This window comes from Oryx dammah, unplaced genomic scaffold (genome assembly GCF_014754425.2).
Source record: "Oryx dammah isolate SB20612 unplaced genomic scaffold, SCBI_Odam_1.1 HiC_scaffold_10, whole genome shotgun sequence".
NCBI lineage: Eukaryota > Metazoa > Chordata > Mammalia > Artiodactyla > Bovidae > Oryx > Oryx dammah.
The window spans coordinates 43,892,361-43,907,196 of record NW_024070194.1 but is presented as its reverse complement, the minus strand read 5'-3'; the positions used below and the strand labels follow the sequence as shown (position 1 = coordinate 43,907,196).

Below are 14,836 nucleotides of genomic sequence, written 5' to 3'. Positions count from 1 at the left end.
CCTTGCACTTGACTTGGCCTCTTTGAGAAGACGGAGGGGTGCAGTGACCCCGTTCCTTTTTCCTCTCCCCACCCCCTCCCCCCAAAACAGAAGACCCTGGAGTCTCACTGGCAGTGTCAGCTCTGGCAGCCTGGTAGGGCCAGAGCTGAAGCATGAGCATCTGAGCCCAATCTTCTGAATTCCCCATCCAGAATTTTCTCTGTCCATGGACTGGTGCTGGGAAGGTGGGGTTCCTATGGAGCATGCTTCCTGAAGAGGAGAGGTGGGTTGAGGCTGTATAAATCTTGACCCAACACAGGATCGCTTCATGGGCTTACAGTCTATGAAATGATGAGCAAGTCTGCACAGGTCTTTGAATACTATTTCAAAAGCTTCCAGCAGAACTGTGAACCCAGACTGAGTCCACGTGCCACGTGGTAAATTCTCAAGCAGGCCAGATTTGTCTCTGTGTCCCAATTCACTTTCCTTGCCCTTTTTGCCTTTTTAATGCTCTGAAAACACTCAAAAGCTACATTTGGTTTAAAGGAGCCTGTTGTGGAAAGGCAGGGTCAGCAAGGTGTTCTTAAGGATAGTCGTGTTTCCAGAAACTTCCTTCCCAAGCACATAAATCTAAAGGGCAGGAAGGCATCCTGTGCACCGCCCACCCCTGGGATGGTTGAAGAACATCCAGGTGTTCATGGGCCCTTGGGATGCAGTGATTGTCAGCCATCTAGGCAGGGAGTTCTTGAGGCTGCCCAGCCTCTAAGGAGAAGCATGGAAAGAGGGCAGGAGAAAAGGAAAATGCAAGTCCTTCCAGTTCCCACCTTCCCCCAGTCCCCTGTCTCTATCTGGAGCTTCTCGACCAGAGACCCCCCCGGAGTCCACGGAGCCCTTGTCTCACGCACACCCCTCCCCACCTGCCTCGCTCACCTTGCAGACGGACATCTTCTTAGAACAGGCCTAAGACGGGGATTGTCGGCACTCGGCTTGGCTATAGGAGCAAAGCCAGGAAGCGAGGCTGCACTCGGAACACCTAAGTCAGGCTCACAGACACACACTCTGCTCACGCTGGAGTGGCAGCCCCTCACCTCACGGGCAAGAGGCTGGAACGCTGGCCCTGCCACTCGCCCGCTGTGTGGCCTTGGGCAAGTTACCTAGCCTCTCTGTGCCTCAGTTTCTTCCCTGGTCAAATGGGGATCGTGTAGGCCTCCTCCACAAAGTCCTCTCCAGGAGTCAGTGAGTGAATGCACACCAGGCGTGTGGACCACGTGTGCTGGGGGTGGGGCGCAGGAGGAGAGAGGAGGGGTAAGTAAAACAGGGCAGGTGTGTACTCAGAGGTGCCCTGAAACGTTCCGGTTCAGAGCCTCGACTTTATCATTCATGTGCAGAGCGCACTGTCCTTCCCGAGAGAGCTCTCTTTTCCATCAGCCCAGGAAACCCTCAGGGGAACCTCAAGGAACCCAGGCAGAGGGCTTCACTCCCCTTCATGCCTGAGTAGGGCAGCCATGTTTTGAAAAGGAAGATGTATTTATTTTCTGTCTGAAAATCCGATGTAACAGGGCCTCCCCTATAACCCCCGCTCCTGAAGAAGTGGAACTGAAGGATAATTCGGGGCCACAGACTCTGGGAGAACTGGGCAGGAGGCTGGGACACCCTGCCCCTGGTCAGGACCCCAGTCTGTCCTGTGATGCTGCCTGCCTGGCACTGCTTATGACACGGGGCCTGCCAACACCCACTGCCACCCGGCCCCAACACCTTCCATTTCCACATGGCAGCACCCTGCACCCAGTCAGTGCATCTCCCAAGTCTTTCCACAGAATCCATGTTCCCCCCCCCCCGCCCCCCATCACCGCCAACCTTTCCACAGGGCGGCCAGAGCTGCCTGGAGCCTTGCATTGGCTTCACTGGTGTGAAACTGCCCTTAGGGGAGGGGAGGATGGTCAGCTGTCCGAAGTAACACCATAGCCCCTGCGTAGGCTTGTGAAAGGCAGTCCAAAGCCGACAGGGCTGTGCTCCTGTGTCCTCACGTTATGTGTCTCGCCCTGCTGTCCTGGCTCAGGCTCTTCTGCCCTTTGGTTTATTTTTCAAGCTGGGAATAAACCTGGCATCAGTTCTAGTTGACATTTTTTTTTTTTTTGGCTTGTGAACAACAGAAATTTATTTCTTAGTTTTGGAGGCTAGAGGGACAAGATCAGGGTAGCAGTAAGTAGACACTCTTTATCAGGAAATTCTCAGCCCAGCTTTATGAAAGGGACTGAAAGAGAAGGGCTGAACAGAATTCCTGCTCTGACATTTGAGATGAATTACAGGGCTTCCCTGGTGGCTCATTGGTAAGGAATCCGCCTGCCAATGCAGGAAACTCGGGGATGATCCCTGGGTTGGAAAGATCCCCTGGAGAAGGGAATGGCAACCCACTCCAGTATTCTGGCCTGGAGAATCCCGTGGACAGAGGAGCCTCGCAGGCTACAGTCCATGGGGTTGCAAAGAGTTGGACGTGACTGAGTGACTAAACAACAACAGTACAGCAGCCCAGACCATGCAGTGTGCTCTCGATCGCGATCAGCCCCCTTCCCTGCCTGGGGGCCGCGTGTCCTGACACCGGGTGTTCTGGTGAGGCTCACCTGCCAGCCCTCTCCTTGGCATCCCACAGGTTCCCCTGTGCTGTCTCTCTTCCTTTCTGACTCTGTCCCCCCGAATCTCTCCCCCGCCCTTCCCCTGCAGAATTACCTCCGGGTTGCATTCCAGGAGGTCAACAGTGGCTGCACCGGAAAGACCCTCCTCGTGAGGCCGTACGTCACCACTGAAGACGTGTGTCAGCTTTGTGCCGAGAAGTTCAAGGTGGCCGACCCCCGGGAGTACAGCCTCTTCCTCTTTGTGGACGAAACATGGCAGCAGCTCGCAGAGGACACGTATCCACAGAAGATCAAGGCCGAGCTGCACAGCCGGCCACAGCCCCACGTCTTCCACTTTGTCTACAAGCGCATCAAGAAGGATCCTTATGGCATCATCTTCCAGAATGGGGAAGAAGACCTCAGCACCTCCTAGGGGACTCACGAGGCTTCCCAGTGGTGGATCCAAAGAGGGAGACTTAGGAACCTGGCCGCTGGCATCCACGGGCTTGTGCAGTCACCTCCTTGACCCGTGACCAAGCCGTCCACAGGCCCACTTGGCCAAGGGCATCTTTAACCACGACTCCCCAGCGAGCTCGCTGAGGTTCAGCGAAGAGGACGAGAATTGGAGAGTTGCATCCGGAGAGTTGTATCCAGTGGTTCAAGTGTCCCTGGATAGCTTGCTGCCTACCCCTCAGCCAGGTTTTGGGTTGGCTCACGTGTGTGTATATGTACTGAATAAACATTGAAGTACCAGCTCTTCTCTCGAGTTCAGCAGCAGGCGTTTGACAAGACTGTCCGATGCAGTGCATCAAGGACCTCTCAGATCTGTGGATGCCTTCATCCACCCTTCCTTCTTTCCTTTTTTTTTTTTTACAAAGAGCCTTTGTGTTTTTATATATTTCATAGAAGATTTTATAGCAGTTGCAGGTAAACTGTCAGGATTGGTTTTTAAAATATTTTTGTAACTTTTAAGATATTCTATAATTATGCATGTGATTTTAACATTGATGCAAAAAAGAAATCTCTTGCTGGATTTGAGAGTATTGCATTTTAAAAGTCTCTCTTCCATAACTGGATGTTTTGGCCACTTTGTGGGGAGAGACTGCTGGGTTTCTTACAGCGATGACGCTGGCCACAGAATGCCTTTGGGAATCTGATGTACTCTTGTTACCTTGTTCATGCTCAACGCTACCATGTTTTGTGTTTTCACCAAGTGATGCTGAGGATCAGGAGAGAAATGAATGTAGAGAGAGACTGAGAGGGAAATACAGACTCTTAACAGAAGGCTAAGGAGTGGAGCCTGCTGGTTCAGGCTCCTTAAAGGAAGTGGGGAAAGGAGATAGAAGGAACCACCTATGCTGAAAATACTGTAAATATGCAGTGAGGTTTGCAAAATCTGTCCCATGTTATTTGCTTTTGGAAGCAATTTTGAAAACCCCATGAGGGGGAAAAAAGAAAAATTGGAGCAACAGTTTCCCCCCGCCCTTTTCCACATAAATCGAAACTAACAGCATCAAATTCTTTGGGGCAGAAACCACATAATGTGAGTTTCATCGAGTTAAATAAATACCATTTGGAAAGGAGTTTGCCGATGCACCAAAAAAGCCTGTCTATGTTGTAGGAATATGTGGTGAAGTTCAGTTTCTGTTTTACAATACCTGTTTGGGTGGGGGTCAGGGGGTTGCACAGAGAATGAGTTCTCGTATTCGTGTCACACAAGTAGTTAGGGAAATATGTTATTGTACTGTGTAAAGATGCCCAGTCATCTGATTTGTTTGGCTTTCTACTTTGTACCTTTTCAAGCTTTTGCTATACATCTGGAACCCTCAACACATACTGTGTTGTACTTCCTTTTGTAAATGATTTTTAATGGAGTTTTGCACATAACTCTCTGTAATACTGTACGATAATTCATGTGTGAAAATAATTCTTGCAATATCCTCACGTTGTCTCTTTTTCTTTGAGAAACGGAGTGTAATGATGTACCGCAGAGAGTTATGTAAAAGTGGAATCCACGCTGGTGTTTGTGGTTAGATAATCCTCAGACAGGAAACAGAATAGTTTTTTTTTCCAGGAAAAAAAAGTGGTCTTTTTTGTTTTTTTTAGCCAGCTTATGTTCTGATAGGGGGCAAAAATCTAGCAGCAGAAAGAAAAGATGGTCCTCTAACCTGAAAGGATTTGGTGTTTCTGGGAGCCCTGCAGACACTCCTCTCCCCGCTCCGCTCCCTCTCTCCTCCACCCCTGCTGCCCAGGTCTTATGTAACCTCTAAAGTGCCCAGGCTGAGAGTTTAGGGTTGTTGCAAAACCAGTGTTGCAGAAGCTGTCCTGTTCCTGCTGCTTGGAGCCAAGCCTGGCAGAGAGCAATGGCACGATAAGTCCTTGTTGAAGGAACGAACTTTCTAACCCAGCAGTAGGATGGGCACTTTAAGATCAGAGCTATAGCTGAGCGGGCTGCCTGCTTTGTATATTTACAATGAATTCCAAGTGACAGTTTGGTCCTGATGGTTGTGAGAGCGTCAGCTCTCCTTATCTTCAGAAGCTGGTACACCGCTGATTTCACGCGGGTCACAATGTCTGAATGGGGGACAGCTGGAGTAAACTTCGGTGAGATCAAAATAGGATGCTGGAGTGAGCAGAAGAAAACATCACAAGACAGCCCCTGGTTTTGTCCTTGGGCAATGTTTCCATGCTAACATGACAGCATCACATGTCTCCTCACTTTTTTTTCCCCCCGAGTCTGACAGTTCTCACTTCTCAAATTGCCAGGAAACAGATTTTGCTGCAGTTTGGAAGGAGTCAGAGGAGAATAAAAATATACATGCTGGGTGGAGGGAGAGGAAAACGTATTTCCAAATCTAAAAATATAAAAGTTGAATGCCAGCCAGAGGAAAGGAATTTTTTTTTTTTTTTTTAACGTTACATGCGCTGCCAAGTATTCTCTCCTCGCGGGACAGAGAATAGAAATAGAAACTGTTCATGCAGTTCAGTACTGTGTGGAAGTTACAGCTTTAGATCTGCAAGGAGACACAGAAGGCAGGAAACCCAGCCATGAATGCGTTCATTCATAAATGCGGCTTCGCGTTCTCTGCGCAGCTCTTCCCTTCATCTTTAAGAGTCTGGAAGTGAGAGAGTGCTCTGATAATCTTCAGCGCTGCCCACTTACTCCCCCAAAGGTCTGAGAGGAAAGGTTACGTACATGGACACAGTTATTTTCATCGCCTGGCAGTATCTGATGGTAAAAATCCTAAAAAGTGATCATTTTCCAAGTTGTGTTCATGATGGTGAATTTGAGAACAAAAGTTGTCGTTGTTCATTTAGTGAGCCCTGATCAACTTGGACATAGAGGAAAGTTCACAAAACGTGGCAGAATCCTAAATGGATCATAGAAAAATAGAAGAGATAGACGGAGGAAGATCTGGTGGTTGGTCTCAGAGAAAACGTGCTTATTCGAAAAAGATGTCTCGCTCCAGCATGGAAGGATGGGTGGCAGGTGGGACCATCTCCCCGCTTGGAACAGTGACTTTGTCAGGAAGGTATGCAGGGGAAGTTTTATAAAAAAGTATTCAGAAAGATCTGGGCCAATATGTTTAATGAAGTGGTAGCCACACCCCTGCTCAACAGGCAAGTCTGCAGGCATGGGGCAGCTTTGGTTGAGGTCAGCGGGGGTTTGGGGGCCAGTTTCTTGTCTCGATGCTAATAATCTAACCTTCTAGAGTTGAAAGTTGCCTGAATTCTGAAATTCAGTACGTAGTAGACAGACATTTAGAATATCATATGAATGGATCTGAGTATTTCCTTCGACCAAACAGAGCTCCGCTGTAGCCTCTCCTGGACTCTGGCTCTCGGCCTGGACGGGAGGATGCTCAGAGCCTGTGGACAAAGGCTGGGGGCTGGGGGTGGGGTGGGGGGTAAGGCCAGGCTCAGCTCAGTGCTGTGGTTTCCTCCAGGGTAGCATCTCTCAGCCCCCGTGGCCCCTGGAGGTGAGAGAGGCATACACCTCTGCAGCCAGCCCTCCCTGAGGTCCCTGGGGAAGTGTCACCTCATACAGCTGAAAGCATTCTCACCCCCCCATCCCCATCCCAATTGAGCTCCACTCCTCCCCTCCCCACCCCAGGACCCTGAAGGGGAGGGGAGTTTAGTTTTTTATGAGCTGGGCAGGCTCTGACCACTCCCCTGGGCCTTTGCACGCCATGCTTATCTAGTTCTATGAGAGATGCAGAGTGAGCCAAGCCCCTCTGCCAACACCCCGCCCCCTCCGCTTCCCTCCACCTCTGTCCCCAGGGCTCAATTCTGCAGGTCATTTTTTCCCATCAGGAAAAAATGCTTCTTCAGCTCACCTGCAGGCCTTTAAAACCCCGATCGCCAAGCTGTCCAGACCATCAGAATCTCTGCATACAGGATCCAGGTGGCAACTTTTACTGAAATTTCCAAGGTGATTCCACTGGGGCTGAGAAATAGCAGGCTAGAGCAAGACAGGTCTTAGGAGAGACACACACCTGGGAGAGGTAAGACCTTGTCTACAGCCCGAAACACCTAATCAAGTACAAGTTCTTCATCTCATCTGCTTGATTTCAGCAAAAGACCACAGAAAATGTGCTCGTAACGTGGTGCTGTTCCATGCAAATAGGAAGCAAGCCACATAAGTGATTTTCAGTTTTCTAGTAGCCACGTTAAAGAGAGAAGAAAAACAAATGGGTGAAATCAATAGCACTATATTGCAGTATTACTAATAATTTAGTAATCTATTATATTTAACCCATGATATCCCAAATATAATAGTTCAACAATTAATCTAAAATCTTAGAGATATTTTACGTTAATTTTTTTTTGTCTTCAAAATCTTTGTGTACTAGGCACATATGTTACATCTTATTAGCCAGATGTCAAATGTTTAGGAGCCAAAATTGGCTCATGGCTACGATATTGGAAAGCGCTGTTCTACCAAATTCACTAGGAACGATTTAAGAAGCTGAAAAATGTAGCTATAGATGCATATAAAATAAAATCACGTCCAGAGCATCTATCCACAAAACACACAAACATGCACACTGTCAAACAGGCACTTCTTACCAGCTGAGGAACTAACAGCATCTTCCTCTTAACTCCTCTGAGAGCCATACGGCAGTGCGTTAATCCATGTGAAGTCTTAGTACCCAGTTCTCCACCAGCACATTGAATATTAGTTACTATTATCATGAGATAATCAACTTTGAAAAATTTCCACTGCCACTGGTTATTTCTACTTCCTCATCCATGTTACTATCTGCTGGCAATTTTTCTTATGAAAAAAAGAAAGGCAGTAACAGGTACCAAAGGTTTAGTGTGTGTGTGTGTGTGTGTGGCAGTAACAGGTACCAAAGGTTTAGTGTGTGTGTGTGTGTGTGTGGCAGTAACAGGTACCAAAGGTTTAGTGTATGTGTGTGTGTGTGTGTGTGTGTGTGTGTGTGTGTCCCTGGTGGCTCAGATGGTAAAGAATCCACTTTCAATGCAGGCAACCCACTCCAGTATTCTTGCCTTGAGAATCTCCATGGACAGAGGAGGCTGGCGGGCTAGAGTCCAGGGGGTCTCAGAGAGTCAGACACGACTGAGCAACTAAGCACAGCATACACACACATACACACACACACACATATAGAGAGAGTGTTCATGTTCCCAGGTGGCACAGGCGTAAAGAATCCGCCTACAGTGCAAGAGACACAAGAGATGTGGGTTCAATCCCTGAGTCAGGAAGATCCCCCAGGAAATGGTAACCAACTCCAGTAATCTTGCCTGGGAAATCCCCTGGACAGAGGAACCTGATGGGCTTCAGTCCATGGGGTCACAGAGAGTTGGATACGACTGAGAACTGAGCACGTGTATGTGGGATGCCCAATGTGGGAGAATTAAAGTGGATGCCTTCCGTTAGCCTTGCTTATGATGGAGGTGATGATGGCAGTGATGGCGGATACACATGTGAACTGGAAGGATTTTCCCAGCTTTCCCTCCTGGCTAAGAGCATCAGCAGGGCTCATGGCCAGTGATGACTATTGCCAAGAGGGGGCAAAGAGAGGAAGGGAGACTGCAGGGGCAGGAGAGTGACCTCCCAGGAGGAACCAGGTCTGCCCCTGAGGTTGCCTGCAGCAGCGCTTCCCAGAAAGGAATGGCATAAGGAGAAGTACAACTGCTGTCAGTGATTATCTCCATAGCTTCTCCTCTTTTAATTGTATTTTTATATTTACTTATTCATTTAGATATTTATATATGCATATCTGTTACTTAACTGGATTACTCTGAAATACATTAGGCTTTTGAAAGAAGAATCAGGTGTCATTTGATGTGATTTTCCTTATCTCTAGTGTCCTTGCTTCCTACATGCTGCCAATTCTACAGATTATGAGAGTGGACTCAGATTGTAGTGTTAGTCAATTTTATCTTTTTTGCTCTCTGTTTCTCTAGTCTATTGATATACAATCAAGAGCAGAACAGAAATGCATCAATAGTGAAATGAAAGAATGAACAATTGCAAAGAACAAGAAACTGCCCAAGTCTCTTTAAGTAATTAAAAATAAACACACATGAACTTGCTAGGACATTGGAAAGCATCTGCTTTTTATAAGCACATGGAAATACCATACTTGGCAGAGTGTAGAATCTCGTTTCACAGATAGTTGAAGTTTTTGCTGCAGAAAATGCAATCGAAGGATCAAGCCCAGCATCTCCTAGGTGCTGGTCAGTCTCAGGCCCTTCTCAGACCTACTGAAACCAAACATACATTTTAACAAAATTCCAGATGACCAAATGCATGTTACGGTTTGAGAAGTATTAGTTCAAGGCATATTTGAATTGAGGACATTTGTGCTGCTGATATGATTAAACAGATGTAGGCTGCTGCTGTTACAAGTCTGGAGGAAAGGGCTGGTGTGTGTGCTCAGTTCGTCAGTCATGTCCGACTCTTTGCGACCCCACTGGGCTCCTCTGTCCATGGGACTCTCCAGGCAAGAATACTGGAGTGGGTTACCATTTCTTACTCCATGGGATCTTCCCAGTCCAGGGATTGAACCCTAATCTCATGCATTGGCAGGCGGATTTTTTTTATCACTGTGCCACCTGGAAAGCCTTGTTATTAAAAAACTCTGGAGGAAAGGAGCTGGTGACGCTTACAGGGGAAAAAAAAAAAGGCATAACCTCACTTCACATCAACTGCATGATCACAAAAGGTTTAAAAGGCAGATGTCAGGAAATGAGTATTACCCTCCTGGTTATTTATATATTCTTCTTGCTTTTATAGGGGGAAAAAAAAACACCTGATAGATAGGGGGAAAGACAAATTCAGTAACTTTGCATCGTCTTTTATCTCCGACTATGTGAGGGCAGCAGAAGCTGAGTCAGAAGGTTCTTTCTGGGCCAGCTTCTCTCACTTGTGTGCTCGTGTGTGCAGGGACATCATCACGTACTCTGGATAATTAATCACGTTGTCCGCATGTGATGTTGGAAGTTTATGGGCTTTTTCATTTTCTGAAAGGACAGCCAACTTTCTTTTAAAGGCATTTCATTCTCTGAAAATCTGTTACCAACAGGGCCATTTTACTCATCAGTTTTGAAACACAGGGAAGAGAGATGTAATTAAAATGTATTTGGTGGTTAAGAAGTGAATTGTGTAAAACATCAAATAATTGCAGCTATATAAGGAAGCAGTGGTTCCAGTGCCCTCCCCCAATCCCAGGGACTGGAGTTGAGGGGCCAGAAGGGAACTGGGGGAGAGTTTTATGAGGGCTGCCTTGTAAATAAACCTTTGTGACAAATCTCCCAGCATTTGGCTTGCTTCATATAGAGGAAATGAACCTGCCTCTGTAACAGACCTAGTAGATTGCACACCTATTTTTTTAAGCTCTTTTTTTTAAAGATGTATTTATTTTTGGCTGTGCTGGGCCTCCGTTTCTGTGCCAGCTTTTCTCTAGTTGTGGTGAGCAGGGGCTACTCTTTGTTTCTATATGCAGGCTTCTTATTGCGGTGGCTTCTCCTAGGCACTCAGGCTTCAGTAGTTGGGCTCACTAGTTGTGCCTCCCAGGCTCAAAAGCACAGGCTCAGTAGTTGTGGCTCACAGGCTTAGTTGCTATGTGGCTTGTGGGATCTTCCTGGATCAGGAGTTGAACCCATGTCTCCTGCATAGGAGCCAGATTAGTTACCACTGAGCCCCCAGGGAAGCCCTCAGTATCTTTTTTTTTTTTTTCCAATCTCTGTTTATCCCAGTTCTCTTTTTCTGTTTTATTGTTTTTTGGGTTACAAGCTGTACTGAAATGTTCCGTGGCTTTTGGCTGGCTATTCATAATTAAATGGAAAGCATCACAAAGCTTGTTGGGAGCTGCAGATACTGGGCAGAGTTTGTGAACTGGTGACCCTCCCGGTGACCATGTCACAACCTGGTCATGTCATTGGAGGGATGAAGGATGTGCATAGCTGTGGGGCTTTTCTTTTTGGGTCAGGCAACTTCCCCAGGAAAAGTTCTCCAGTGTCCTACTGGAGGTTGCAGGGTGGAAGTAAGTCTTGCCAGCACCCTGGGACCTCCAGAGGGCAGGGGCAGGGTGACTGCTCTTCTTAGCCCTGTCTCACCCTCACCCTGTGCTGTGTGCTGAGAACTGAGGAACACAGCTCCTGTGCCGCTCTGGGGATAAAGCTGGATTCCTCTCCTTGCAGGCGTCCCAGCCTTGTCCAAATCCTGGGCCTAGGAAGATTCTGGAATGGGAATCCACTGCCTGCCCCTTGGCTTTTCGTCCAGCAGTTGCTTATCTCTCAGCTTGTCTCCAGTTGCTGAATGAGTTTACCAGCTTCCATAACTGTGCTGCCTGTTATCACTGGCTGTTGTCTCCTCCTGCATTTTCTTCGTTCTTATGGATTTGGTGCAGTGAGTGCTCAATCACTCTGTGTGTCCAACTCTTCGTGACCCCACGGGCTCCTCTGCCCATGGGATTGGACGAGAATACTGGAGTGCATGGCCATTTCCTCCTCCAGGGGATCTTCCCAGACCTAGAGATGGAACCCGAATATCCATCGTCTCTGGCATTGCAGGCCGATTCTTTACCCCTGAGCTACCGGGGAAGCCCCTTATATGGATTTGTGTCTTTTAAAAGTTTATTTTTTTTTAAAAGCTCTTTTCTTCTCATTTTAAGTGAGGCGCTGGTAGGGAGCCCATGTGTGCTGCTCACCTTGTTTTATTGAAACCTGTTGTCAGCTTTTCATATGAATAGACAGTGCTTTTGTAAAAGCTAGTTAGCAAAACTAAAAGTAATTGATTCCATGGAGCGCTGGAGTGAAAGCATCTAGCCAACCCATATTTTATTTAAAAAGAAAATTTTAATCTGAAGGCAACCACCAAGCTGTTTCATTGTCAAACATATTGCCGAGGATTTCTCAAAATACATATTTCCTGGGCACTTCGTCTTTTCCACGTGATCTTAAGGGGAAAACAACAACAACAAAGCAACAGTGGCTGAAATGCCAGGCTGTTTGCTTGTTTAAATGTCAGTGAAACGTTGCTGTGGTGGATGAGAGCCTGGGTCAGCACTATTTACAGAAGAGCACATGTTTCATCTCAATGAGCAGGAAGATGTTTGTGATAAAATGTGGTAAAAAGTTGTTCTTTTTTCCAACTAAGCAAAGAAAGGAAGTACAGTGTGAAATGATCAATGAGAAGTTCTGAGTCATCTGTAACATAGGAAAATGTGCAGCCAGGACAGGAATGGTGTTTTTATGCAGGTTAAAAATAAGATTGGATGTGCTGAAAGGGAGAGCCATAATAGCACATCCTAGAAGCCTAAGTCAGTGCGGGGCTCCAAGGCACTTAATGTGCTCTGTACTTTTGAAATAGATGTAACGATGCAAACCATGACAATTCTCTTGGACTGCAAGGAGATCCAACCAGTCCATCCTAAAGGAAATCAGTCCTGAGTATTCATTGGAAGGACTGATGCTGAAGCTCCAATACTTTGGCCACCTGATGCAAAGAACTGACTTATTTAAAAAGATCCTGATGCTGGGAAAGATTGAAGGTGGGAGGGAGGAGAAGGGGACAACAGAGGATGAGATGGTTGGATGACATCCCTGACTCAGTGGACATGAGGTTGAGTGAGCTCCAGGAGATGGTGATGGACAGGGAAGCCTGGCGTGCTGCAGTCCATGGGGTCGAAAAGAGTTGGACACAACTGAGTGACTGAACTGAACTGAACTAAGTATTTATGTACAGGTTTTTCTGTATACACACATTTTCACTTCTCTGGGATAAATCCCCAGGAGTGCAACTGCTAGGCTATATAGTAATTGCATATTTATTGGGTTGGCTGAAAAGTCCTTTTGGGCTTTTCATAACATCTTAAAGGAGAACCCAAACAAACTTTTTGGCCAACTCATTAGTTTTTAAAGAAACTACCAAACTTTTCCAGAGAGGCTGTCTCTGGTTATGTGGGAGTAATTCAACTTTGACTACTGTGTTTGTGTGTGTGTGTATGTTAAACTGCTGAAATTGTCAAAGATTTAGTTGGTTTAAAATGTATGCACTTTTAAGAATGTTTTCTTTCTGGAAGTGTCCTGACTAATCCCACTCCAGTACAAAAACTAAGTCACCCGCAAAAGGGAAAACAGAAATCCTGCTGGCCTTACTCTTTTTTCCCAGAAATTTTCAACACCGGAAAACAACGGAATAATGATGTTTACAAAGTTCTTGGCGGGGAGAGAACACGGGAATCCATGAATATCCCAGCCAATATTCTAATCAGGCGTCTCACAGACCAAGGAGGTCTAAGAGGACCAGCCCCACGGGGCCTCTGGAAAACAAAGCAAAGAGGGAAAAGGAAACACCATAAAGAAACCCAGCCAAGCCATAAATGAATCAAAATGAAGAATGAAATGAGGAAATTGTAGCAAAAAGTGGCAGTGAGCATGATATACACTCAATCACAGACTGAAGAAACCAAGCAACTGGGAAATGCATAGGTATAACAGAACAGAAAAGTAACAATATTACAAGCAACATAATCAGGAGACTAGGGCAGAAGGGACAAAGACCATGACAAAGATTATATGTTTCATTACAAAGAGACAGTAGTGCCCTAAATGGAAGCTTATAGTAAAAAATATTTTTCAATGATTTTCATTAAGATGTAGAAAACATTTACTATATATGATGTGTGTGTGGGCTAAGTTGCTTCAGCCATGTCCAACTCTTTGCAACCCCATGGACCGTAGCCTGCCAGGCTTCTCTGTTTACGGAATTTTCCAAGCAAGAATAATAGAGTGGGTTGCCATTTCCTCTTCCAGGGGATCTTCCCGTATATAATGTAATATAATATATGTCTTAAGCGTAAAGGAGATCTTTGGGTACTCTGATTTCTTTGGTGCTCAGTAATCTATTTAGTTTTAATTCAGTTCATTTGGAAATTACCAAAAAAAAAAAAAAGACTCGGCTTTCTGCCAAGTACACACATCCAGGTTAACTCTGTAAGCTGCAGAAAATGGACAGTAATAAAAAGGATTCCTGTCCACAGAAACACAAATGCATGGTACATGGCCAGGAGATACAGTAAATAGACCAGCTGTACATGTATATATAAACACATTTCAGCTTTCCTGATTGCCTTCTGCGGTTTAAATTCTCCTTTTAACCTATGGCAACATCTTAGTGGTTCTTTCATAATGAATGAGTTAAAATGTTTTTTTATGTGTGCATTTTATGTTTGTATGAGAATCACAATTTTATCTTTTTAAAAAGGCTATTTGAAAACTTAGCATGGTTGGAACAATTTGGGTATATCAATCTACTTTTTAATCATACCTTTTATGAAATCTAAATATAGGACAAAAATTGCCTATGACAATTTAGGTCCTGAGTTGAAATATGCTGCAAATATATTTCTAAGGCTTAGTATCATAAAAAAAGAAAAAATTAAAACATTCTATTAGAATTTTTAAAAATTGATTACATGTGAAACAATATTGTTTATATACTGGGTAAAATAATAATGCTCTTAATTCCACCTTTCTCTTATGTTGTGAAATATGTTAGAAAATTTGCAGTCGCATGCACGGCTGGCATCACTGGGACAGGCCTCTCTGGACCATGAGTTCTCCCATCCCTCTCGGCTTCCTTCCTCACATGCCAGGGGGCACAAAGTTATCGTGAACCCTACTTTTCTGCCTTGGGTTCCTAATCCCTGGCAGCCTCTTGTTTTCCTTCTCGGGGGCTCACAGTGAAGATCCTTGGAAAACCCCAGACT

At 45.8% G+C, this 14,836-nt stretch overlaps 1 protein-coding gene and 1 long non-coding RNA gene across 7 annotated transcripts in view; one reads left to right on the top strand and one right to left on the bottom strand.

Annotated features, from left to right (window-relative positions):
* RIN2 (Ras and Rab interactor 2) overlaps positions 1-4,535 on the top strand; it is a 202,200-nt gene extending 197,665 nt beyond the window's left edge. For all 6 annotated transcript variants that reach the window (XM_040247964.1, XM_040247968.1, XM_040247963.1 and 3 more), the window contains one exon: positions 2,701-4,535. In XM_040247964.1, coding sequence (XP_040103898.1) covers positions 2,701-3,024 — 324 coding nt within the window. In that variant the 3' untranslated portion in view covers positions 3,025-4,535. The remainder of the gene's footprint in view (positions 1-2,700) is intronic.
* A 145-nt stretch (positions 4,536-4,680) lies between these two features.
* Positions 4,681-7,925, bottom strand: LOC120868964. Its single transcript, XR_005722361.1, has 2 exons — positions 6,929-7,925; positions 4,681-6,481 (listed from the first exon to the last, which is right to left on the bottom strand). It is a non-coding gene; the product is annotated as an uncharacterized LOC120868964 (long non-coding RNA).
* Between the last annotated feature and the right edge of the window lie 6,911 nt (positions 7,926-14,836).